At 45.8% G+C, this 24,666-nt stretch overlaps 1 protein-coding gene across 2 annotated transcripts; it reads left to right on the top strand.

Moving 5' to 3' along the window:
- The first annotated feature begins 843 nt into the window (after positions 1 to 843).
- Positions 844 to 5,883, top strand: LOC134476912 (leukocyte immunoglobulin-like receptor subfamily B member 4). 2 transcript variants are annotated; one of them, XR_010048720.1, is made up of 5 exons: positions 844 to 1,068; positions 1,667 to 3,281; positions 3,984 to 4,036; positions 5,061 to 5,192; positions 5,270 to 5,883. XR_010048720.1 is itself a non-coding variant. In XM_063253274.1 (5 exons), exons 2-5 carry the CDS (start codon positions 3,194 to 3,196, stop codon positions 5,393 to 5,395), a joined length of 399 nt encoding a protein of 132 aa, XP_063109344.1. In that variant the 5' UTR covers positions 1,248 to 1,529; positions 1,667 to 3,193; the 3' UTR covers positions 5,396 to 5,883. The 2 variants fall into 2 exon arrangements, 1 of the variants encoding a protein (XP_063109344.1); XM_063253274.1 differs by lacking the exon at positions 844 to 1,068 and adding an exon at positions 1,248 to 1,529.
- Positions 5,884 to 24,666: the final 18,783 nt, after the last annotated feature.

The raw sequence follows: 24,666 nt of genomic DNA, 5'->3' as shown, positions 1-24,666 counted from the left end.
CTGACCTCATAACCACTGGGGGAGTGAGATGAGTACAACAGAAGCAGAAGCTGAGGCCCAGAAAGAGTTGCTAAGGTCCGGGCAGCATGGACAGAGAATGATGAAAAGGCATGAGAAGGAAATCAGCCACCACCCAACTCAGGAGAATTCTACCCAGGAGTCAGGGGCACTGAAGATGTGAGAACGGCTCAGAATTTTTTTCACAAGGAGATGGGATTAAACCATGCGCTGGGAAAGGGAAGTACATGCAGGGGAGTTTAGCACAGGAAACCCACAGCTAAACTCGGGAAAAGAGCTGCTTTCCTTAAAGCCTCCTTCTGATCATCTCCCTGGGACACAGCTCCAGGTGAGCAGCACAACCAAGGCTCAGCAGATCTCTACTCCCGTCCACCTGCAGCAATAACCAAGGTCTTCCCTGGAGCATCTCCAGTGCAGCGCTGGGGGAGAATGGCCACTGTGGGGAGCACTGTGCTGTGCAGGTGCAGGGGCTGAGGGAAAAAGGAGACCCGTGGGAGGCTTTGAGAGGAAGGACCAGCCCTGGACACCATTCCTTGTAAGAGGCCAGCTTGGGAAGGCATGGAGTCTGTTGGCCACTGTATCCTAGCCCTTAAGGACTTGATGGCTAACCAAAAATTTCAGAAGGGAAAAATCCCATAATATGTAATGCTTGGCCCAGGACTGTGGATAATGAGGAAGGCAGCCCTCCTTCTTATAGGGCTGCTGATGTGACAATCCCTAAATGGGCAGAACCCAGCAACTAAGTAGCCACACCCCATGTCTGTGTGACGGCCAGGCAGTGACATCACAGCCATCTGCATAGCCATGACAGTGGTTGGACACACCATGACCCCCACCCTCATGGTCCTGCTCTGCCTGGGTGAGATGGGAAGAGGGGAGAGGACACCCTGATCTGGGAGAGATCCCACCCCTACCCAAGGCACCCCTCCATCAGAGACTCAGGTCTCAGGAGGCTCCAGAGCAGAGGACCTGCTCAAGCTCCAGGGCAAAGCTCTCACAGGAACTCTCTTCCAGGGCTGAGTCTGGGCCCCAGAACCTCAATGCAGGCAGGTAAGTATATACCCAGCTGTCCCTCCTCTTCCTGGGGACAAAAAGCCACCCCTAGGAGTAGGGGTGGAACACAGCAGCTCTGAATTGCTGCTGGGAGGTCTGGAGGGTCCTGGGGCTGAGAGCTGGGATGTGAGGGGAGGAGGAAGGTGCTGGGACCCAGCTGTGATTTCCCTGCAGAGGCCCTGCCCAAACCCAGGCTCTGGGCTGAGCCAGCATCGGTAATACACTGGGGGAACCTGTGATCCTCTGGTGTGAGGGGACTCTGGAGGCCCAGGAGTACCATCTGGAAAAAGAAACAATCCCAGTACCCTGGGAACAAGAGATGGCACTGGAGTCTGGAAACAAGGCCAACTTCTCCATCCCATTGATGGCCCAGCACCGTGCAGGGCAATATCACTGTTACTATCAGAGCCCTTCTGGCCAATCAGAGCCCAGTGAGCCCCTGGAGCTGGTGGTGACAGGTGAGAGGACACTCAGGGTCCCAGCCCAGGCTTGCCCTCAGGAAGGGGTCTGCTCTCAGGGGTGTCCCTCTCTCACAGCCCAGCCCTGGGGACAGTGTGGTCAGTGTGAATTCACATGCTGCCTCCTTCTCTCCTAGGAGTCTACAGCAAGCCCAGCCTCTCAGTCCTGCCCAAGCGTGTGGTGCCCTCCGGGGCAATCGTGACCCTCAAGTGTAGGTCACATGTGAAGTCTGACAGGTTTATCCTGACTCACCAAGGAGAAGACAAGCCCTCCTGGACAGAGCCCTCACAGTGAGGCCAGATGGGGAAGGTCAAGGCCCTATTCCTTGTAGGCCCTGTGACTCCCAGATATAACTGGACATTCATATGCTATGGCTACATCTTGAGTATATCCCAGGTGTGGTCAGAGCCCAGCAAGCCCCTGGAGCTGTTGGTCTCAGGTGCGCAGTCTGTGAGTCCAGCATAGCTGAGCTCAGGGTTCCTCTGTGCCTCCTCCCAGGACAGCCCTGGCCTGGGAGGGCATGAGGTCCTGTAGGGAGAAGCACCCAGAGGTGGACTCTTCCTAGGCACACTGTCACCTCCCACCCTACCTCTATGGAATGTGCTTTGTGAGCAGAAGCTGGTCTGGGGAGGCCATAGCACAGGCAGAGGAGAGGACGAGGTCCATCCTCAGGGCAGCCCTGTCCCTCACTCCCTCAAATGTTCATCCCCAGGATGAACCAGGTCCCCACCCTCAATGCCCAGCTCGACAGCAGGAGTCTCAGGCCCTGTTTCAGTTTCCTGTGTCCAGGGTGCCTAGAGATGCTCAGCCCATCTCAGTCCTGGTTTCAGTCTCGGCTCCACTGCCATCTAAGGGCAGAGAAGAGGGACAGGAACCCAGATGCCCAGAGGCTCAGAATCAGGTCTGCATGGGGTGGTTTCAAAACTGAGGGAGAGGTTGGGGTTCAGCTTGGAGAGGATCAGCAGCTGAAGTGGGGAGCAAGGAGCCCAGCCCCCCACCTCCCCAACTCTCTGGGATGCCCTGAGGATCAGCCCCTTACCCTATGGAGTTGGGGCTTCAGAGCAGAAAGTGAGAGCCCTGCTGGGAGGGGTCCAGAGCAGGGACTGAGCTGTGGCTCTGCTGCAGCCTCCTCTAGAGATGCTGACTCTCGGAGCAGCCCCTCCTGTGTGGGCCTCAGTTTCCCCAGTGCAGAGGAGAGGCCTGGCCTTGACCAAGTTCCTCTCAGTGCTGACTTTGCTGTGAGCCTTGGATAGGTGGCCTGCCAGGGCAGCCTCCAGGACCCCACACTGCTGTGGTCCTGTCTCTCTGCACAGTGACAGTGACAATGTCCAAGGGAGAGCACAGGGCCAAGGCAAGGTATCCAGGCTCCTTTTTAGATCAGAAGGCTCAGCTCTGCTGGAAAGAGCAGAGTGGAAGTCCGGCTTGCCTGGTTCCCTTGGGCTGGTTTCCCTGGGCTGGCAGTTCCTTCTCTACTCCTTTGTTTCCTCCTCAGCAATCTGCATGAGGGGGTTAATGATCCCATGTGCAGTGCTGTGAGAGTGTGAGGGGGGATGCAAAGGCCCAGCGTGGGCAGGTGCCAAACTAGGTGCTCAGCGAAGCGGCAATTTTCCTCTTTCAAGACAGCACCCCTGGCCCAGGTCTGCAAAAGTATTTGACAGTCCTGATGGGGGTCTCAGTGGCCTCCTCCTTGGTGCTCTTTGTCCTCCTCCTCCTCTTTCGATTCTGGCGTCAGAGAAGAAGCCAGAAGGCAGGTGAGCAGAGAGGGTGAGACCTGGGCCTCAGGAAGCTGTGGGTGGCATGGTCCCCGAGGAACCAGTCCTAGGGAAGAAGTCTGCATAGAATCTCCTGTGCAGAACCTCGGAGCAGAGAGTCAAGTGCAGAGCACACAGGCCCATCCCTGTGGAAGTCTCCACTGTGGTCTGAGCTTCTCCACCTCAGGCCCCATCGGCTCCCTGGTCCGGGGGTCCAAGGCTTCCTTCCTGCCCTGTGTGGCCTGTGGACTGGGTGGTTCTGATCTCCTGGATGAATCTCTATCCATCTCCCGGGGACAGAGAGAGGTGACTTTCCATGTCCTACAGGGCCTGGGGTCAGGACCCTGTGACAGAGACCTGCAGAAGAGGTCTTTCCTGCCCGAGGACCCAGACTCCCCACCTGCCACCCTCAGGGCAACCTTACACCCCCAGGGATCCCCAGCTCAAGCCCAACCACTGCCACCCAGGAAGGAAACCTCTGTGAGAGGAAGAGAGGTGTGGTGAGGGAGACACCCTGAGGTCTCAGCATCAGAGGGACAGGGGAGACTGGGCTCAGGACTGAGTCAAAGGAATCCAACTCTGTAAGCTGGGGGACATCACACAGCTCCCTGGCTACATGCTCCCAGCTGAATAGGGCTGGGCCTGGGGGCTGAGAGATCCCAGAACTCTGGCCAGGTGGTGACCCTTCTTCTGTCCCTGCAGATGCTGCTGTGCAGATCACAGAGCCTGAGGGCAGGGTGGAGCTGGACACTCCGGTGAGACCCCATCCAGGAGACAGGGACTTCCTGTCTCCCAGTTAAACCCAAGGACCTTGCTCTGTCCTTCACCACTCAGCTCTCAGGAACTCTCAGCTGAGCCCTCCCTTCTGGAAGCCCCAACCTCTGCCAGTTGTGACCCCACCCTCTGCTGGTTTCCTGTGACCTCAGGGTCCCCTCCTTCTGTCCCCTTCCTGGCCCTCAGCCTTTGTCTGGCTGTTCCCTCCCCAGTCTTAGAAGGATCCTGAGTGAATGAGCAGCCCCACTCACCCGTTCATGGGGGCTCCCTTCTGACCTGGCTCCATGCGGGCTGCAGACACAGCAGTGAGCACAGCCCCCTCCCACCCTGAGTCACCTGGAGGTGGGAGGCCAGTGTCAGGAGAGCACAGAGCTACGAAAGAAAATAAAGCAGAGAATGGGGCTGAGGACAGGAGAGCCAGTGAGACTCACAGGGAGGCCTCTGGTATGGTGAGTGCTGAACGGAAGCCTGAATGGAAAGGGCCACATGGACTTCTGATGCATCAGCATTGCAGGCAGAGCACAGTCCAGGGCAAGGTATCCAGGCTCCTCCTTTTTAGATCAGGAGGCTCAGCTCTGCTGAAAAGAGCAGGGTGGAAGTCCGGCTTCCCCTGGGCTGGTTTCCCTGGGCTGGCAGTTCCCCTCTCTCAGCCTCCGTTTCCTCCTCAGCAAATTGCATGAGGGTGTTGATGATCCTATGTGCAGCACTGTGAGAGTGTGGAGGGAGATGTAAAGGTCCTGAGGTAGGGATGGGTTCCTTCAGGAAGATGAACTCTGTGGCTGCAGCCTGGAGAGCAGGGTCTGAGGCAGGATGCAAGTGTAACAATGCAGGATGGAAGTGAACAGACTCTCCAAGCCTTGGGAAGCCTCTGAAGATCCATGAGGAAAGGATATAGGCTGGTTTAATTTCTAAAGGATCCCTCTGGCCACAGAGTAAGAACTTGGCTGGAGGAAACCAGGGAGGAACCAAGGAAACCCCATCTCTGATCCTGTCTCCCTGCTACAGATCCCACCTGATGAGGACCCTCAGGGAGTGACGTGTGCCCAGGTGAAGCACTCAGAACCCAGGAGGAGTGGGGACTTCCCTCCTTCACTCAAGGATAGACATTCAGGGGAAGACAGGCAGATGGATGCTCAGGTGGGGTCTGTGCTCCCCAGGCCCTAGATTTCCCTCACATCAAGCACAAGTCACTCCTGTCCTCCTCTCCCCTGCAGGATGCTGCCAGTGAGAGTCCACAGGAAGTGGCCTATGCCCAAGTGGGCAGCTGGATGCTGGGACAGGGGACAGCTGTGCCTCCTTCCTCCCAGGACGTGGCCCTCCCAGCAGAGTGCAGTGTATAAGCTGCTTATTAGGGACACCTAAAAGAGACCTCCAGATATTCTGGAACCCTCTGAGACTCGCCTAATTCTAGTCAGAGAGAGCTCACATCTCTGTGTGCTGGAAATAAAAGTCAGAGATTCTTCCATAACCACTGAGTGAACTGCGAAACAAAACCCCAGGAAAGAATGCTTGAAATGAGTGATGATGTTAATGACAGCATGATACAACATGAGTAGGAAACAAGATGAAGAACCATAGGCAAATATATTAGAAAACACTCTGCACAAATCATCACTTCAAAAAGTTAGAAAAATATACAATATAATTCTAAGTAATTCAATGAAAAACTAATATTAGCTACAAATGAGAACTTAAGAGTGGACACACATTTCAACATCAGAAAATAGCTGCTATCAAGACAGAGTCCATCTGTTTTATAGGAGTAATATCAGGATGTTAGGAATAATTTTTGCCAACAGGTCAAAAAGATATAGGTGGAACTGACCAAATTTACTAAGTGGAGATAAAGAGAAATCTGAATCATACCATGGGCGTTGAGCGCTTGGATCTTGTAACTAAAACACTTTGCCATGCAAATTATAGTTTAATTATCTTTGCTGGTGAGCCCTTTCGCATTCAAGAAACACAAATCTCAAGCTTCCACAGATAGTTATTGCAAACAGACAGAGAAAAGACAGCCCAAGATACTTTATGAGACAAGAAAAGTTACTATAGTAAAACTTGACAAGGAAACTACAAAATGCGAAAGCCACCTGCACAACTCTCACATCAGCCTAGATTTGAGCCCCACAAATAGCCCTTCAGTGAACCGTGGTGAGCCTTGCCTGTCAGCTCAGCCACCCGGGAGCCTGAGGCTGGAGGGTTCAAAGCTGAAGCCCAGCCTGGGCAACTCAGCGAGACCCTGTTAGAAAATAAATCAGGAAGGGTTGGGGATGTAACTTAGTGCTCTCTGCGTTCAATCCAAGGTCACCCGTCAAAAAAAGAATTTCCAGTGATGCATTTAAAACATAAAACATTGTGATAACATTTGTGGGGGGTTTGCTTTTGTTTTTAGTTTGAAAGGCAAAAGTAGCTTAAAATTTAAAAGTACCAAATGAGATGCATTAACACTGCTCACAAAATTATCAACAGATGCAGAGAAGCCTTTCATAAATCATCCATAGTAAAAATAAAAACCCATCACAGGAAAGGAGAGTTTTCCACCTTTTCCTGCTCTTCCGGGTGAGTCCCTGAAGTCCACCCCACAGGTGGGAGCAGCCCACATGCTCCCTGCCTGGGCTTCTCTTCAGCACAGCCAGGCACACAGCTGGGCTGGGGAGCAGGGATGCGGTGAGCATCACACTGCATCACTCACAGCGAGACGATTGCCTGAATGTGACGTAACATGACACAAAGTCCCTTCACTCAGATCAAAATGGCATTTTCAATGTCCCTGGGGTACTAAGCCAACATGCCAGGGTCAACTCCACATCAGACTTCTAGCTCTGTCCCAGGATGAAGAGGAAGGAGGTCTCCCCACTCCTTTACTTTACCCAACAAGACTGATTTGGACGTGTGACCTCTCAAGCTGTAAGGTAACACATTTGCATCGATTTCACTATGGAGTCTGTGGTAATTTATTATAGCAACCAATAAGAAATGCATACAGCCACATACGTTAGTGCTGATATTAGTATTATATGGCGCTTTCTGTTGATACCCAGAATGTGTAACTAGGGGATGTCTTTGTCTGGCTGTTCCCTCCCCAGTCTTAGAAGGATCCTGAGTGAATGAGCAGCCCCACGCACCCGTTCAGGGGCTTCCTTCTGACCTGGCTTCATGGGGGCTGCAGACACAGCAATGAGCACAGACCCCTCCCACCCTGAGTCACCTGGAGGTCTGTGTGTGTCTTGCCCAGAGACCTCAGAGGAAAGTGGACAACTCCTCCCAGCTCTCATGGTGGGGAGACCCACAGAACCCTGACACCCTGGGGCAAGATCCCATCTGCTAAGGTCACTCTGACCATTGTAAACCATGCTATAGACACAAGCATGCACTTCAGGGAAGGAAACACAGGTTCCCTACTAACCTGCCCCCTATTGTCTGAGTGTGCTGTGTTCCTTATCTCACCAGCCTGCTATGATCACTGCCCCATGACTCCTTGAACCACCACCACCCCTCCCTTATGCCTATGCTTGCCAAATAAAAGGAGGCCACTGAGAGGTCTTGTTTTTGACTATCCTGAGGCACTAACCTCCTGTGCCCTTCATGTTTTAAAAGTTGTCCTTTTCTTGATCATTTGTTCTACCCGCAAAGCGGGCAACTGAGATCTGGTCAGTGCCTGGAAGCTGGCACTGGGGACAGAGACTCTGAGGACTGAGGGGAGAATCCACCAGAGTGACACAGAAATGTAACAGAGAAAGAGAAACTAAGCATCTGGCACTGTGGGGAAAAAAATCTAGAAAATGGGGCAAAATTTGTCAGTAGACTAATAAAGATATGTGCAACTATTGCATATGTTATCAATTCAGGTCAGAACTCAGATCACCTTCCACAAATCAGCAAACATGGTTCAGGAAATCACCGAACATAACCCACGGTTTCCACAGGCAGAAACTTGGATGTTGAAAATCAGGATGAGGTGGGTGAAACCTTAAAGAAGGCTCATGCTTTCAGGAAGAACAAATCCAGCAGTTTTTCAGTGTGGAGCTTAGATCACTTTTGGGTCCACTATGTACCAGCACATCAGGTGCTTCCACTCCTGTCACAGAGAAAGGGAAGCACTCAGAAATGATTGTGTGATGGCCATGGATCCTTCTTTACCAGAGGAGGACACAGAGGCTGAGGCACAAAGAAGAGCGACCCCTTGGCCTGCACCCTGATAATCTCAGCATGGTCCTTTGTTGTCCAGGTACCAACAGCTCATACAGGAGACTGCTATGATGAGAGGTCTTGACGGGGCCATGCTGCCTTCCTGGTATAACCAGACCTGACCCTAATAACCAACCACAAATGATGTAAGAGCACCGAGGAGTTGAATATAAAATTCTTAAGCAGTTCAAGAAGAACCCTATGAAAAATGGAGTTCAGGGATCATTCACACTGGGACCTTCGGATTCAGTTTTGGGAGCTTTACATCTGGTGCCAGTGGATATCAGATACCTTGCTCCCTCCTGGTTATCAGCTGCTCAATCTCTTTATCTCAGTGTTGAGTTACAGAAGCTTGTGGCTAAGCGAGCTGCTAAGAAAAGACCAGTAAATAGAGCAAATATCACTGAGGAAATGTGATTGAGAACAGCCTTTTGAAGACCTTGCACAGCAGTTAGCTTATCCTAAGGAATTAGGAGCAAATTAGCCTGATAATGAAAAGATCCTGGAGTTCTGTTCCTGTGGATGGGATGTCCTTTTTACATATTTTACAAGGCTCCAACAAGCCATATACTCAAATTACTGTCAGATTGCAGGAGACAGTTCATAGACAGATCCTCCATGCACAGGAAGCAAATATCATTGCAGTTCAGCTTGCTTTTGAAAATGCCAAATAAGACCATAAACAGGTCTTGGAACTGGTCAGGGCCATGAAAAGTTTGAGAAATTATTTAAAAGACTGTCAGCATACAAGCACTGAGTCCTACAAGAGCTCAATGGTATGACACACCATGTGAAGCCTTACAAAAGGGATGAAAGGTACTAATGTTACATATTTGAATTCTGGAAAAATGAGACACCTCTGAAAACAATTCACTGCTCCCACAGGATGGGAAAACTCATACCTGCTGGTGAGGGATGCAGTGATCCTCCCAAGCAGAATACAGAGCCAGCTCCCAGTCTGTGTGCCCACTGTGGAAAGGAGAACCATTGGTCAAGACATTACCATTCTAAGTAGCATAAGGATGGCAACTCTTTCAATCAGGCTTAGGACTGATAAAAAATCTATATATCACTCCTGAGCTCTTGGAAGTCGCTCCTCAGTTGGATCATTCATGAATAGGTTATCAACCCCCTTTCTAGTAGGGGCCTCAGACTATTAAAATAAGACAAGATCAGTCGTAAACTTTAAATGATTTCCAAGAATTCTGGAGAGATGTTTATTAGATCCACCCTAACTTAGGTATTGTTACTTACCAATTAAAACATCTTTATAATACCTTGCAAGACCCTCAAATTAACTCCATGACAGTTAATTTCAAAAGAAGAGAGGAAATAGCTATTGATTTTAAAAAGTTATTGCAAGAAAGACAAGTCTGCAATGTTAATAACTACTATTTCCTCATTTTCTATGCTTGAAATTGCCCTTACTCTCTCACAGGGATTTTGGGACAATTCTACAATTCTCATTTGTCCTCTGTTGAGTGGCTTTATTTACCAACCACTTGGTGAAAACTTTACCATTATATACAAACCAATTGCTACAATTGTAGTAGATGGAAGAACTCATTCTAATCAGTAGTTTGGTGGTGATCCATCAGTAATAATATTGGATTTGGGGCCATGGAGGGATTCAGGCAGCTTATTCACCCATCCTCTTGGTAAGCTTCTGCAACGTGGGCCAGGAGAAGAACAGAGTTCCAGAGTTCCTGCCATGGAGGGATTCAGGCAGCTTATTCACCCGTCCTCTTGGTAAGCTTCTGCAACGTGGGCCAGGAGAAGAACAGAGTTCCAGAGTTCCTGCCATGGAGGGATTCAGGCAGCTTATTCACCTGCCCTCTTGGTAAGCGTCTGCAACTCGGGCCAGGAGGAGAACAGAGCTCCAGAGTTCTGGCCATGGAGGGACTCAGGCAGCTTATTCACCTGCCCTCTTGATAAGCACCTGCAGCTTGGGCCTGGAGGAGAACCATTACCTGTGAGCCAACTTCCACGAGAGCTGAAAATCAAGCACCCTTCTCCCACCTGCCCCCTCTCCCCTTACCTACTGGGGATAGATATTTCAACATCTCTTGGGAAGATGACCATATGCAGTATAGCAAATATGGGGGATTTCCTTCTCTCTTCTGTTTAAAGGCATAGATTGTTTTCACTTTTTGTTATGTTTCTTTTGCTCTATTCAGTATTCTCAATTGGTTTTACAATGTTCTATTTGATTTTACAATACATAATTGACTGGATAGCTATTGTTAAATTAAAGAGATATACCGTAGTACTTAGTACTACTATCCCAGTATCCTACTGTGAAATCCTGTACCAATTTCACTGCATTGTCTCAATTGGCTTTGTTCTGTCTTGTGCTGTTGCATATTTGCTACTTTCAAAATTAAAAAATACATGTTAAAACCCATTCATGTGTAGAATCTATAAACAGTTTATGAGAACTGATCTTATGACAATTGATGAAATGAACAGATACTTTGAAGAAAAGAAGACACTAAAATACCCAGTGCTGATCCTGGAGTGTCATAATGTGAAACCCAGAAATAGTGTTATTCTTTGTTCAGAGTGATATTAGCCTGCTTGGGTTTATTGAAAGTCAACGTAATTGAAGATATGGGTAACTGCATATATGTTTAAGTGTAGAGGATTGATAACCATATTTCTAAGTTTTTGTTGGATAGTTGAACAGAACTGGTTGCAATCTCACTGTTTGAATCCCTACTTTATATGCTCTAATTTAGTATCTTGAATAACTATTTGTAAGAAGACAATCTGTAATCATCAACTAGTGATTTCTTACTGTTTATTTTTCTTTGAAATTATGTATTATTTCTGCCTTTTTTCTGTTTTTTTAGTCTTTCTTTAAATTCAGTTTTTAAAAAAAGACACTACAGTACCCAGTGCTGATCATGGAGTGTCATGAAGTGAAATCTAGCAATACTATTATTATTTGTTCAAAATGATTTTAACTTGCTTTAGTTTGTTTAATCTAAACATAAATGAAGATATGGATAACTGCATGTATGTTTAAATGTATAGGATTGACAACCATGTTACTAAGTTTTTGTAGGACAGTTGATTAGAACTTCTTGCAGTCTCTCTGTTTGAACTCCCACTTTACATGTTCCATTTTTGTACCTTGAACAACCATTTGTAAAACAACAAAATCAATTAGTGATTTCTTACTCTCTTTATTTTCTCTGTATGTATGTACTATTTCTACCTATTTTCTGTTTTGTTTAATCTTCCTTTAAATAAAAAATAAATATATATTGGATTTGGACTTTTTTCTCAGTGTTCAAACTTGTCACAGTAGCATTGTCAAATTGCTGATTTCATAGATCAAACTGATAATCATTTCCCTAGGGATCCTGTCTTTCATTTTTTTCTAACATTTATGTATAACACCCTAAGCAACATGTTTAAAATCTCTCCCAGGTGAACAAACTTACTTTTTAAAAAATTTTTAAAGAGAATAAAATAACAAAACGGAACAAAGCAAGTCAGAACAGAACAATGCAAGCAAGAAGACTTCAAAACAAGATGACAGGAAATCAACAGAGGCTACCATAGTGTCTCTTGTTTTCTTCAAAATAGTTGGCCATATCTTCACACAATAATGTCAAACGTAACGGAATAGTATAATATGTTTATATTTCTATAGATGCAATGGAGGTGCATGCAATGGAGGTGAAAAGTTAGGGCTTTTCTGCATTTGCTGTCATGGGGGTTCCTTTTACAATAAAAAGACAACAGACCCTCCCTCATATGTTAGTATGACTTTATCGTCCTTCTTTCAGCTTGGCATATTAAACATAATCACTAACATTCCTTATAATAAAGGGCCAAGCTATTATAGAGCATGTTCCTCTCTCTTTAAAAACACAAGTTCAAAAACAAAAAGCGAGAATATAGCTACTCCCACAAGCAAAATTAGATCTTGCCAATTTCACTTTTAAATTTTTTAAATCTATGGTCAGAAAACAAATGCATGCCCCCAGAGCTTCACTGCAAAAACCATGCATGCATAGATACACCCCATGCACAGGACCTGTGGATAGATCACCAAACAGGCACGTGGGAGGGAACCACACAGTTCATAGCCTGTGAAAGAGGGTGTGTTTGTATGTTAACGGATAATGGAATGTAAGTATGGGTGCCATCCATAACATGCAGCAGTGCAGGAAGGAAAAATCAAGAACCTTGCTGAAGCCTGCTAGTCCCCCTCGTATGAGCTTTCTTGAGGCTAGTGATAGAAAAGAATCCAACACCCCAACTTCTCAAAATGATATCCCCTGCAAGACCTATAATCTGGGGGCAGCCCAGGAGGCCAGCATGCTGGTGTCATGACTAGACCGCCCACCATTTCCTGATAATATGGCTGCTGTTATGGTGACCACCATGGCACACTGTATGCATAACCCCCACTGCAGGGGGAGAATATTGGGCATATAACCTAACCTTCCTTTGCATACACTTGCTGTCTGGTGGTACTTTCCTCCTAAAATCTACCACTATCAATTAGATCAGGCCTTCAGTCCTTTCTTCACCTCAGAGGCTATAAATTCTAGTGCTAATGTAAATTACACTGTTCACTTTATATATCCACCTCTATGCACTGAATATAGATGCTTACAATATAATTATTAGCTCCTGGTCCCAGCCCAACTATTTTCCTGGGAAGGAGCCTGGAGTAGTTGATTGTCAACTTGAGACATTTAGAAGCTTAACTAAATGGGTTTAGCAACTGTACACCCAAGGATGTAAAAAAATAGCTACCCTAGGGTGGCTCATCAGCTGGAGGTATGAAAGGGAAGGAGGAGGGACCAATGCATTCCATTCTTGGGAGAAGCTCATCTTCGCCTTTGATTTGGACATCGTCTCCTGGCTTCCAGTGTAGACTCTTCAGCTTTCTGGCATAGACTCTTCAGCCTTTCATCACAGAGCCTTTGGCCTTCTGCCGCAGACCCATCAGCCTGCTGGTGTGGATTTGCACAAGACACCAGGGTGAGCTCCAGGCTTTGGATTGAATCCTTCAGCCTCCAGTGCGTAGACACTCTCTGCACACTTCCTCATCAGACTCTGGCTGACCATAGGAAGCCAATCTTGTTGTTTATGTGTATCTTGTGTTATATCTATTTTCTCTAGTAAAACCCTGACTAATACAGAGCCCAGTGAGCATCTCCAGGGAATGTTCCCTTCCTATATTCCCTGTGTACCTCCTTGTATCACCACTGCATTTTGGGTTGCATCAGTTGATCATGCTTCCCATTTTTGGGTCATTTATAAAGGAGTAGGTGACAAAAGAAGTGATTAAATGATTATGAATTTATTGATTGGGCCTCCGAAGGAAAGTTAAGAGGCAGAAAAGATAACCAATCAGGTTAATATGATGTGCCCTGGAGTCATACAAATGCATCTGTCAAACAGACTGTGCCTGTGGGAAAACTGACGATGGGAGGGGCAGGTTTCAGCCTCCCCCGTTGGCACAGGCCATTATTAATGGTAAACCTGGACCTATACAGATGACATGCTGGAAATTAGCTTTGCCCTATTATGTAGGGGAGATAGGGAAAGGAGTGTAGTCAGACCCCCTTCTACTGTTGGCCGGGGAAGTGCTGTGCTAATAATCACTTATGGTCGCTGGGGTAGGCCTGCTGCTTGCTGCCTGGCTCATCCATCTGCAGAGGAGAAGGCACACCCTCCAGATTTTTCCTGGAGTCTCCTATGCCATGGAGGGCGAGAACCTCATCAGACCTGGGAGCCATCGGAGCACGACAAGGCCATGCCCTCCGGTAAGGCAGGCATGCCCTGGGTTAGTCCCACAGTTACCCTACTGAGCTGCTTGTTACCATCCCCAGTGTGGACAAAGTAGAAAGCAATCACCCCCCAGCAGCTACATCTGACACCTGATCCGGGTCCTGTTCTTGTCTGAGTCCATTGTAGCCGCTGTTTCAGCTGGACTGGCCCCCGGGGTTGGGGGTGGGAGTGTACTCTGTGTGTCTATGCATGCAGGGCTGAGTGACACCGACCAGTGGGAGCCACAGACTGGTCCGCCCGTGCACCAGGACTGGGAAGCCCGGGTCACAGTGCTCAGATGGACCCTCACCTGCAGTTCCGTGCTGATTGACGTATGGCATAATGAGGGCTGGCACCCGAGTGGCACCTAAGTCCCTGCGAGGAGTATGGCTAGGAAGGCATCTGAAAGATCACTCCTCCGGAAGTGGTTCCCAGTCTTTGTGGCAACTCCATTAAAGGAGCATCACACGCACCATAGGGAGTTAGAAATGGGTGAAAGTCAGAGTGAGCTCACTGTGCTGGACTGCGTGGTAGAAAACTTGAGGAAGAGCTCTTTCTCCTACAGCGGAGTTAAAGTGACACCACAGCGGCTCTGTACTTTCTGAGATTGACTAGCAGAGCTTATTCCCTGCTTGGCCACCAGAGGGAACCCTGAATTTAGAAATCCTCCATGGAGTCCGGGGCAAAGTGGATCCTGCACCCATAGGCCTTCCTTCCTGATCAGTTTCCTTACATTGATTTATGGTAGGAACTGTGTGAAACTCCCCCGAGAAGACTTAGGTTTATGCTTGCCGGGAAAAAGGGGACTCTACCAGTGGTAAGACAACCAGCAAAATAAAAAGGCCCCAAAGCATCTGAGATGAATATGCACTTCTCAGATGAAGAAATACAAATGGCAAGTGAATGCGTGAAAAAATGTTCACCATCACTGGTCATTCGAGAAATGAAAATTTTAAAAAATTGAGATTTCATCTCACTCTGGGAAAAATGGCTGCCATCAAGAAATCGACTGATAACAAATGTTGGTGGGCCTATGGGGGAAAAGGAACACTGCTCCACTGTTGGTGCGAGTGCAGACTGGTGCAACCACTGCGGAATACAATGTGGAGATTCTTCAAAATCCTCCGATTGGAAATCTCATTCAATCCAGCTATTCCTCTTCTGGGTATTTTTCCAGAAAAATTGAAAATGTCATGTCACAGTGATATATGTGTACCCATGTTCATAGCAGCACAATTTGTAATAGCTAAATCTTGGAAACAACCCAAATGCCCATCAACTGCAGAGCGGATGAAAAAGATGTATTTTTATACCATGGAATATTACTCAGCTGTGAAAAGGATAATATTGAGGCTTTTATAGGTAAATAGCGGCAACTTGAGACCATACTCATAAGTGAAATAAATCAAACTCACATTTATAAATACTATATTGTCTCCCTGGTGTAAAAAAATAAAAAACTGAAAGAGTAATAAGATCCAAAATGTACAATAGATATTATAATGAAAGAATAATAAAGTGCTCAAAAAGAAAGAACAACTGGAATAAGGGAACGGAAAAAGGAAGAAAGTGATTATATATATATATGTAGGTATGCATACATAAATGTATGTGTGTATATGTACAAGATAGATAACTATACTACTAATCTCTGTTATTTCATTAAAAATAAGTTTGTGCTGTTAGTGTGACTGTTCGATCATTTTTATGCCTAGATCTTGTAACCTGAACAACTGCTAGTAAGCTAACAATATGCAATGTATTAACTAGTGTTAATTTTCTACTATTTTTTGAAATTCTGTATCATTTCTATCCTTTTTTTTCCTGCTTTACTTTTTAAAATAAAAAATCTTACGAACAATCAAAAAAGTCCCCCAAAACTAAAACCAAAAAGATTTGTCCAAGAGACAACGTTGATAAACATTGTTGATAACCTTGTACTCAGTTCTACACCATGTGCTATGTCTATCCTTAGTTTTGACTGACAGCTTTGTTTTGCCATATTTGACTGTATTCTCTCCCCCCCAAAAAAGTAATAAGCACTAAGGAGTAATAAAATCCAAAATGTGTAAATTTTGTTGTAAAAAAGAGAGGGAAAAAAAATAAAAAGAGCTCTAACAGATATAACAGCAAGTGTGTTTAGGGGTGTTAAATAGCTGACTATATTAATGTTTTTGGATCATTGAACACAGCTGTTTGCAGTCTCCCTGTTTGAATGTCCACCTTGTATGCTTTGATACTGTGATTTGAGCAACTATTTTCAAGATGATAATATGTAATCTATTAACAGGTGATTTCTTACTGTTATGATTTTTTTTTGTAGTTCTGTATTACGTGTACCCTTACACCGCTTTGTTTTGTTTTGTGTGTTTCTCTTTTTCCTCTTAAATAAAATAAAAAAATTAAAAAAAATTTTAAAAAAAGATTTGTCCTACCCTGCCTGATGATCCTGTTGATGACTGCCCTCCTCCATACATGGGAGACTGTGCAAGCCTGCCAGATCCTCCACCATCACCCCCAGACCAGCCACAGCTCCGACCAGTCACCACCTGCACAGCCTCACTCCTCCCCATCGACTATTCTAGGTCACCACCTAGTCCTGGCAGGACTAGGTCACCATCTAGTCCTGCCCAGACTGAGTCCTGTTAGTCACTGGGTTGGCTCATCCCACCTCCAGGTGCCTCTTTAGAAATCCCTAGTACAGGGGGACCAAATCAACCACTAGCAAACCACTACCAGCCTTTTAGTTCCAATGATCTTCTCCAATGGATATATTATTATCCTCATACTCAGAAAAGCCCAGGTCAGGTCAAGCTCTTGACTTTGATCTTCCAGACACATCAGCCAACTGGGGAGGGCTCCCGACAAATTCTTCTGACCCTCTGAACAGGGAGGAGCAAGCTCACAATGCGGAGGGTGGACAAACTTGGCCGAGAACTCAAGTTCCTGAGGGTGCTACTGACCAGAGGCCTTGGTGAAGGCTGCCGTCCTGCTCGCCCACCAGACTGGGACTTTAACACTGAAAACTGCAGTACAGCTTTGAGCAGATATCTAAATGCATCCCTGGTGGGAATAAGACCAGGGAGAGAAGCTCATCAGCATGTCTAAGGTGGCTGACATTAACCAAGAGCAAAACACAAGCCTATGAAACCCTACAAGACACCGTGTGAGGCTCCTCAGACTTACCCCTCGTTTCACCCTGAGGCCCCTGAGCAGCAGCAGATCGTAAACTCAGTTTGTGTGTCGCAGTATGTCTCAATGTTTGGAAGAAAATCCAAATGACAGAAGGCTTCTCTGCATCAGCACTACTCAACTACTCCAAATAGCCAAGAGGTTTTCATAAACTGAGAGGAAGAAGAAACAGAGAATATAAACATCATCAGACTGCTATGTTGACTGCACTTTCTGGAAAGTCACTACAAGAAGGGTTGCAGACTGATCAATGGTGAAGCAAAATCCAAAGCAACAAGGCCTCACAGGGTTCCCAAGACCAAACACACAGCCATTACTGTGCTCTGGACCCAAACCAGTGGGCCAGATGCAAGAAATTGGACATTGGAAAGACAAACACCCACTGCACCCAAACGACCAACAGGCTCTGGCAGCACTGAACTTGCTACCGCTACCTGAACCCCTTCTTTAGCTCCTTGATGGTGCCGAGAGGAACAGTCAGATGGTATTAAATTAGGCCTCAGAGCCTCCAGGCACACTGAAAGTCAGGGAAATAACAAAACCTTTTATGATCAACAGTGAGGCTGAATCTTCAATTGTCACCCAAGCTGTTTCTCATTTGACCTTTTGTCAAATCCAGTTAACTGGGGTACGTCTGCTGATAAAAGATTCTGCTGAAGCAGACCCAGTGAGCTCAGAGCACATTTTATCTAACACAAATTTTCATAGCTTCCTGAATGTCTTGTTCCTTGCTGGGCTGAGATCTCCCATGAAATTTGGGAATGACAATCTCCTTTCCTCCCAGTCAACCGTCCCCGCTTGCCCTTGAACCACCAACTCTGGTTTGATACTTAGCCTAACTACCCTAAGAAGAAGAGTGGTGACTCTCTCTGACAGAAATGCCCAGCGACTGTATTCCTGAGGTTTTAAAGACTATGTTTCCTAAAGTCTGGGTGGAAATCTGGTCCCCAGGATTGATTATTAACCCTGCCCCTTTGATGACTGGACTTAAGCCAGGAACTGTTCCCATTGTACTAAAACAATATCCCATGTCTTGGGAGACACATCTAGGAATTCAGTCCAATATTTTCAGGCAAAAACAAGCTGGGATTTTCATAGACTGTTAGCTTCTTTTTGCCTTTGAATGGGAAGACCCTAACACAGAGTGAAAGGGACAACTCGCATGGAAACACATTCCTCAAGGGTTCAAGAATTCTCTCGTGCTACTCAGAGAGCCCTTGGCAGCTGATCTAGCCATGTTCCCCCACAGCAGATTCCATCGTGCTCTTCTACAATGTGTAGATGATATCCTGATCTGAGACCCCTGTAAAGGGGGCTGTTGGAGGGGAACATTAACTCTCCTTCATCACTTGTGTGACTGCGTACAAAGTCTCTTAGAGAAAGACTCAAACCCTCAAGCAAAAAGTTAGGTATTTGTGATTTGATTTGGAGAAAATGCTCCAACATTTGGGCCCATAAAGAAAAGAAGTTTATTTGCTCCATCTCATGAAGTGATCAAAAGAAAAAAAAAATAGAGAGTTTTGTGGGGAGGCAGCTAGTTTCTTCTGATTTTGGATACCTGGTTATGCAGAAAAAGCCAGTTTACATTTTAACATGTTAAAAAATCAAAAACTGAGACAGAAATAAAAAATTGAGCTTTAAAAGAGATTGAGGCATTGAAATGGACCAAAAGGGGTCTGGGTTCATCTCTGGCTTTAGGGATTCCAGATACAACCTATCCATTCACCTTGTTTTTGGATAAAAAACAACACCTCGCCTCAGAGGTTCTGATCCAAATGGTGGGATCCTGAGAGACAAGTCACCTACTTGTCTATGACTTTAGACAGTATCCAGACGGTGGCCTCCTTGTTTGTGGGCACTGGCAGCAACTGGCCTCCTGTTAAAAGAGGCAGTCAAATTAACTTTATGTTATTGCTGATACATTGTGTCAACTTGAAAAGTTTAGAAGTTTAACTAAGGGACTCAGCAGGGAGCCAGGATCCTTACTTTGTAAACATCCTCAGCCTGTGCAAGAGGAGGGCACAGAGGTGCACACGGGCTACCCCAACCCTGGGAGGGGGTAACCCGTTTACAATATAAGGGAGGAGAAGAGGCTTGCTCTTCCCTCCTTTGCTCTGGCTGGTTTTGCTGGCTGCTGCCTTGAAGCATTGCCATAGTGCCATGCCACCCTTCCTGGGAGCCAGCTGATTATGGACTGAAACCTCCACAGTGAGCTAAATAAATCTTTGCTTCCTTCATTTTGGGTGTTGGGTATTTTGTCCCAGCAATGAGAGAAAAATAACCAAGACACTTTGTGGCAAAACGTGACTCTCCAGGGTGCTGTATATAGCTCTTGAGCTTCTCAACAGTCTGGGACACAGATTGGTATCAAATAGCTGCATCACCCAGTTCCAAGGAGTTTTTTAGGAATCTATACAACACAGACTTTAAATCCAGCCACTTATCTGCCCACAGAGCTCGAGCAGCCAGTTCATGGTTGCCTTGCATTTACAAATGAGTTCTTTGCTAACTGCCCTGAGCTACAGATGGAGCCTTTGGCAGATACTTGTTCACAGATGTAAATGGCTCTGTTAAAAATGGGCAAGGTGGGGGCAGCTGTGCTGTTGTGGCTGCTGAGGAGGTGCTCCTAGCTGGACCTCTTCCCCCAAATCAGTCAGCTCAACAGGCTGAAATCTGGGCACTCATACAGAACCTCGACTGGGCAAAAGATGATTCTTAGTATGACTTGGCTGCAGTCTACATCTACAGGATATTGTACAATGAAAATGGACTCCTGACAGATGAAAGGAAACAAATTAAAAACAAGGATGAAATCTCTCAAATTCTGACTGCAACTTGGAAGCCTAAAACGGTATCTGTTATCCATTGGAAAGGACATCAAAAAGTATGGCAATCATAAGGCCAATGAGGCCACTAAACTGGCTTCTGAGATCTCAAACTGGGAAGAAAATGATTTGGTCCAGCATGGAGAAATTCAACATGATATTCCACCAAAACACTGTTCTTAATTTGCCCAAAGGCTCTCTCCAGTATACTGCAGGTGAAAAGAATGGGTAATCAGTAAAGGGGTAGTGAGTGCCCAAATGGTGTCTGGGTCCCACCAGATGAACGAGTAATCATTCCAGAACACTTAGCATATAGCTGGGTCAGACAGCACCACAAGATCGCCCATGGAGGTGTAAGAACCGGTGTCGCAGGGGAGAAGACCCCAAGGACTCAGCTCGTAGTGAGGAGTAAAAAGTTTATTTCCATGCGCATGGGGTCCTCCAGGCAAACAAGTGCGGAGGGCCCCAAGGGGGAATTGTGTAGGGTTTTTAAGGGCGCAAACGGGAGGCAAGCGAGTTTACAGAAGCAGATTGCATTGGTTAATTTTGAGCAGGATAGGACTTGGCAGAAGTTGATTGGAGGGGTTTGGGGTTGAGTAACCATGGAGACTGGGGGTCCTAGCCCAGTCACTATGTGCCCAGAACAGAACAGTTACTTGTCTTACTTATCTCGTTGAGACAGAACAACCTTGCAGGTGCATTTTTTTTTTTTTTGGCTCGGTTCTGATAGCTCTGGGGAGTTAGGCATTCCTTTCTGCTCTGCTCTGATAGCTCTGGGGAGTTAGGGAGTTAACCCTTTCATCCCCCCCTTCTTCTGCATAATACCTCTAATCTTAGAGGTCAGTTATAGCTAAGGGAGTATGTTGTTGTCTAAGGACCATTATTTTTATCTGAGAGACTTGGGAGTTAATAAACTGAGTTATGTGATTTATAATGAAACCTGTAGAGCCATCAAACTTGTTGACCCAAGTCTGGAAACTGTATTGTTGTTTACGTAGCTCTGACAATCTCGGGAGCCCCCGATGTTTTTTTTAAATTATTTCCATCCTGCAGACTGACGTTATCTCAGAGTGGCACGTCTGCAGCAATATTTGGAGAAGAAAGTGGAGAGTTAATTATCTCAGGACAGCTTGTCTTTGCTAGTGAGTGTGAAGGGGTCACAAGTTATGAGACACTGGAACTTAAGTTTTACAAAGATCTGATATCTAACTCATTTGATACATACAGAACAAAAGGAAAGCACCGATTGGGGTTTGGGCCATAGTATTACCCGGTAATTTTTTTGAAGCTAAACAGTTTTTAAACTTTGGGGCAGGCTTATTTTATAACAGGTCATCACCGGGTCGGGAGGAGGTCACCAGAAACCCAAATTTTTTATGGCCTAGACAGATAGGTGAGGGGAGAGGGAGGCAATAAGGCGCCATACAGAACAGAAAACGGCGGTTATGTGTCAAGGTCAGAGTAAAGGGCCAAACTCACACGCAAATCTCTCTGCACACAAGCAGGTTACTTTAAACAAATGTAAATTAATTGCCATTCTAGTTTTTTTTTAACGGAGAATAGAGGCGCCTAGCAGTGATTAACAACCCTTGTTAGCTTGTTTTAGTACAGCTTTTGTAGTTTGTAGAGGGCAACAATGGTTAACATATCAATTAGGTGAGATTCTTGTAATTTTTTACAGAGGAGAGTGTTACTCAACATATCAATTAGGTCACTTAACATATCAGTTAGGGAAAAAGGATAAAAAAAACATTTAGTAAGTCACTTTACAGGTTTGTTATAATATACATATAACGAAGCTATTTTTTAAGAGTACAACATTTTCCATTGATTGACTCATTAGCATCTGTTTATAACCTTGTATGTGTCTTTAAAATCACAAGCTTTTAAGAACTTTGACATAGTTTATCAACTTGTTTACAACATAAGGCCCAGTAGGAGGATTAACAAAGGTCTTGTAGCTGTCATTAAAGCTGTTAACCAAAAGGAGAAAGAAAACCAACATTTAAATTTACTCTGTTTTATCATACAAGTAACAATTTTTAAGTCAGACAGAGGCCTCCTTGGGGTCTCTATAAAGGAGGAGAACACAAAATTATCAGTTATATTAGACAATCTTAAGCTTTAAAGTGTCCTTGGAAGAAATGACAGTTTACTTATTTGTAGGCTGATGGTCTTTTGAAGTTGGGACTTGTCTGCATTGGGAACGTTGAATCCAGGCAGGCTTTTAGCTATTTTGACAATCCATTGCGGCTCAAGAGATTTACGGTGAGGTCGCTCTCAAGAGATTTACGGTGAGGTCGCTTGTCCAGGTGCCTAGGCTCTTTAGCTGCAGTGGGCAGCAGCGAAGTAACCAGTGGATGGAAGTCACAGCTAGCTGAAAAGTCTGGGGAGACTTAATAAGATCTTGATTAGTTAAATTAGCTAATTTCTAGAAACCTCACATAAAACCTCAAAAGAGGAAATATCTGCAACATAGGGGGTGTATCACGCATGCAAAGGGGCAGAAGGAAAAGAGACTCACCCAGTTTTCGCCAGTTTTTAAGGCCATTAGTAATTATAGTCTTTAAAATCTAACTTATCTTTTTACCTTTTTTGAACTCTGAGGCTGGTAAGCCCAATCGAGTTTTTTTTAATTGATCTGTAAAGCTTAGGTTAATTTGAGTTACTAGGCTATAAAAGCCAGGCCATTGTTGGACCCCACGGATAAAAAGGGAGACCAAATCAGAGAAACTGCTATCAGAGCTGACTCAGACTAAGTAGAAAACACTTATATTTTTGAAGTTTAGGCTTTTTATTTTTGTAAAATCTATTTTTTAGTGTTTTTAGGCATAGTCCCACGATAACCAGTGGTTTTTATTTGTTGCAGTACTTTTAGATTTACCAATTGGCACTGAGGGCATCTGAAGCTCACAGACTGGGCTAGCTTGATATTAGCCCCCGGAATCTCTTGGAAGTTGATCTGCCAGATGCTGGTCTTTTTAAGTGCAAATGGGCTCTTGAGAGACATAACTGTTTTCATCAGAGAAGTAGGATGGAACTCTAGACAGTAGCTTATCAACTAGATAAGGTCGATGTTCCGTGAGGTGATCAATGAGGCAACGAGGGGTCATCCTCAGGCAGCAAAGTAGCCGAGTTTGAAGCTGTTGTTTCCAGAAATAGTGCCTGATAATGTATGGCTCAGGAATTAGACATTCATCAGTCTGGTGGGACCTTGATGAGAGTCTCCAGTGAATAGGAGGAAACAATTAAGAGTTTGTGTCCAAAAGTCAATTTTTAAGCCTCCTTTATGAGGGGGCCATTGATGAAATCACTGCAGACAGGGTGGCCATCTGGCTGCCACAGAACCAAGTCTCTTGGAAAGGTAGGCAACAGGCCTCTGCCAGGGTCCCAAACTCTGGATCAGTCCTGTGGCTCCTAGAAATTTTGTACTTGTCTTTTAGTCACAGGGACTGGAATCCGTTAGATGGCTCACAACAACCAGTGTAGTCTTTTTTTGTGTAGACTGGTTCTGATAAGGTCGGGGGGACTCGCATCAGAGCAGTTACTTTTTCGGCTGGCCTCTCTGATGTGATTGTTACTCTTTTAGCGGCCTGATCTGCCAAATTGTTTCCTCAGGTGAATAGCAGCAATCTGCTGACAGCCAGACTGCTGCCAGCAAATTCAGGATTTGTGGAGCCCTCTTCTTTTTTTTTTTTTTTAAATCTTAGCTCTGGCCAAGGTTAAGAGACCTCGCTCTTAATAGATGGCTCTATGTATATGTATAGTAGCAAAAGCATATCTACTATCAGTATAGATGTTTACCCTCTTTTTCGTGGCTAGTTTTAGTACATCAGTCAAAGCAATGAGCTCCGCCTTTTGGGCAGAGGTGCCAGGCTCTAACCCTTTAACCCAGAGTACCTCCTTTTTGGTGGTCACTGCTGTCCCGGCCACTCATCTGTCTCTGCCGTTCTGGATGAAGCTGCTTCCATCGAACAGTTGTCGGCATTTTCCAAAAGCTGGTCAGTAAGATCAGCCTGTAGGTTCCGCTGCAGTTTGAGGATGTCAGCACACTCATGGAGAGGTGTCCTTTGTTCCTCCAGGTCATCATCAGGCATAAGGGTGGCTGGGTTTAAAGCTGAAGAAGTCTTGAATATCACTGACTCTGGGTCTAGAAGCAGGGCTTGACAGTAGAATTCTGGCATTGGAGAGCCTTTTTTTTAGGAGGGGTTTTGATAAGAGTCTCTAAACTGTGAGAGGTTACCACAGAAATCACTTGCCCAAAGCGTGTTTTTTGCTTCCTTAAGTAACATTGTCACAGTAGCTAGTATTTTAAGGCAGGGGGCCATACTCCTGTTACTGGATTAAGTCTTTTGGAGAGGTAGGCTATAGGCCTCTTTTAAGGGCCAATGTCCTGAGTTAGGACTCCTTTGGCAATGTCCCTGAGTTTATCTATGAACAAGATGAAAGGCTTGGTAACGTCAGGGAGTCCCAGGGCTGGGGCCTCTGTCAAGGTCCACTTGAGCTGTTGGAAGGCCTGTTTACATTTATCAGTCCAGTTCAGCGAATTTTGAGTTTCTCCCTTATGGGAGTCATATAGAGGCAAGCATTTTAGTAAAATTTAGCCT

Source organism: Cavia porcellus, unplaced genomic scaffold, assembly GCF_034190915.1.
Source record: "Cavia porcellus strain 051 isolate PalLab524CR breed Dunkin Hartley unplaced genomic scaffold, mCavPor4.1 scaffold_7, whole genome shotgun sequence".
Lineage (NCBI taxonomy): Eukaryota > Metazoa > Chordata > Mammalia > Rodentia > Caviidae > Cavia > Cavia porcellus.
This window is presented reverse-complemented; position numbering and strand designations above follow the sequence as displayed.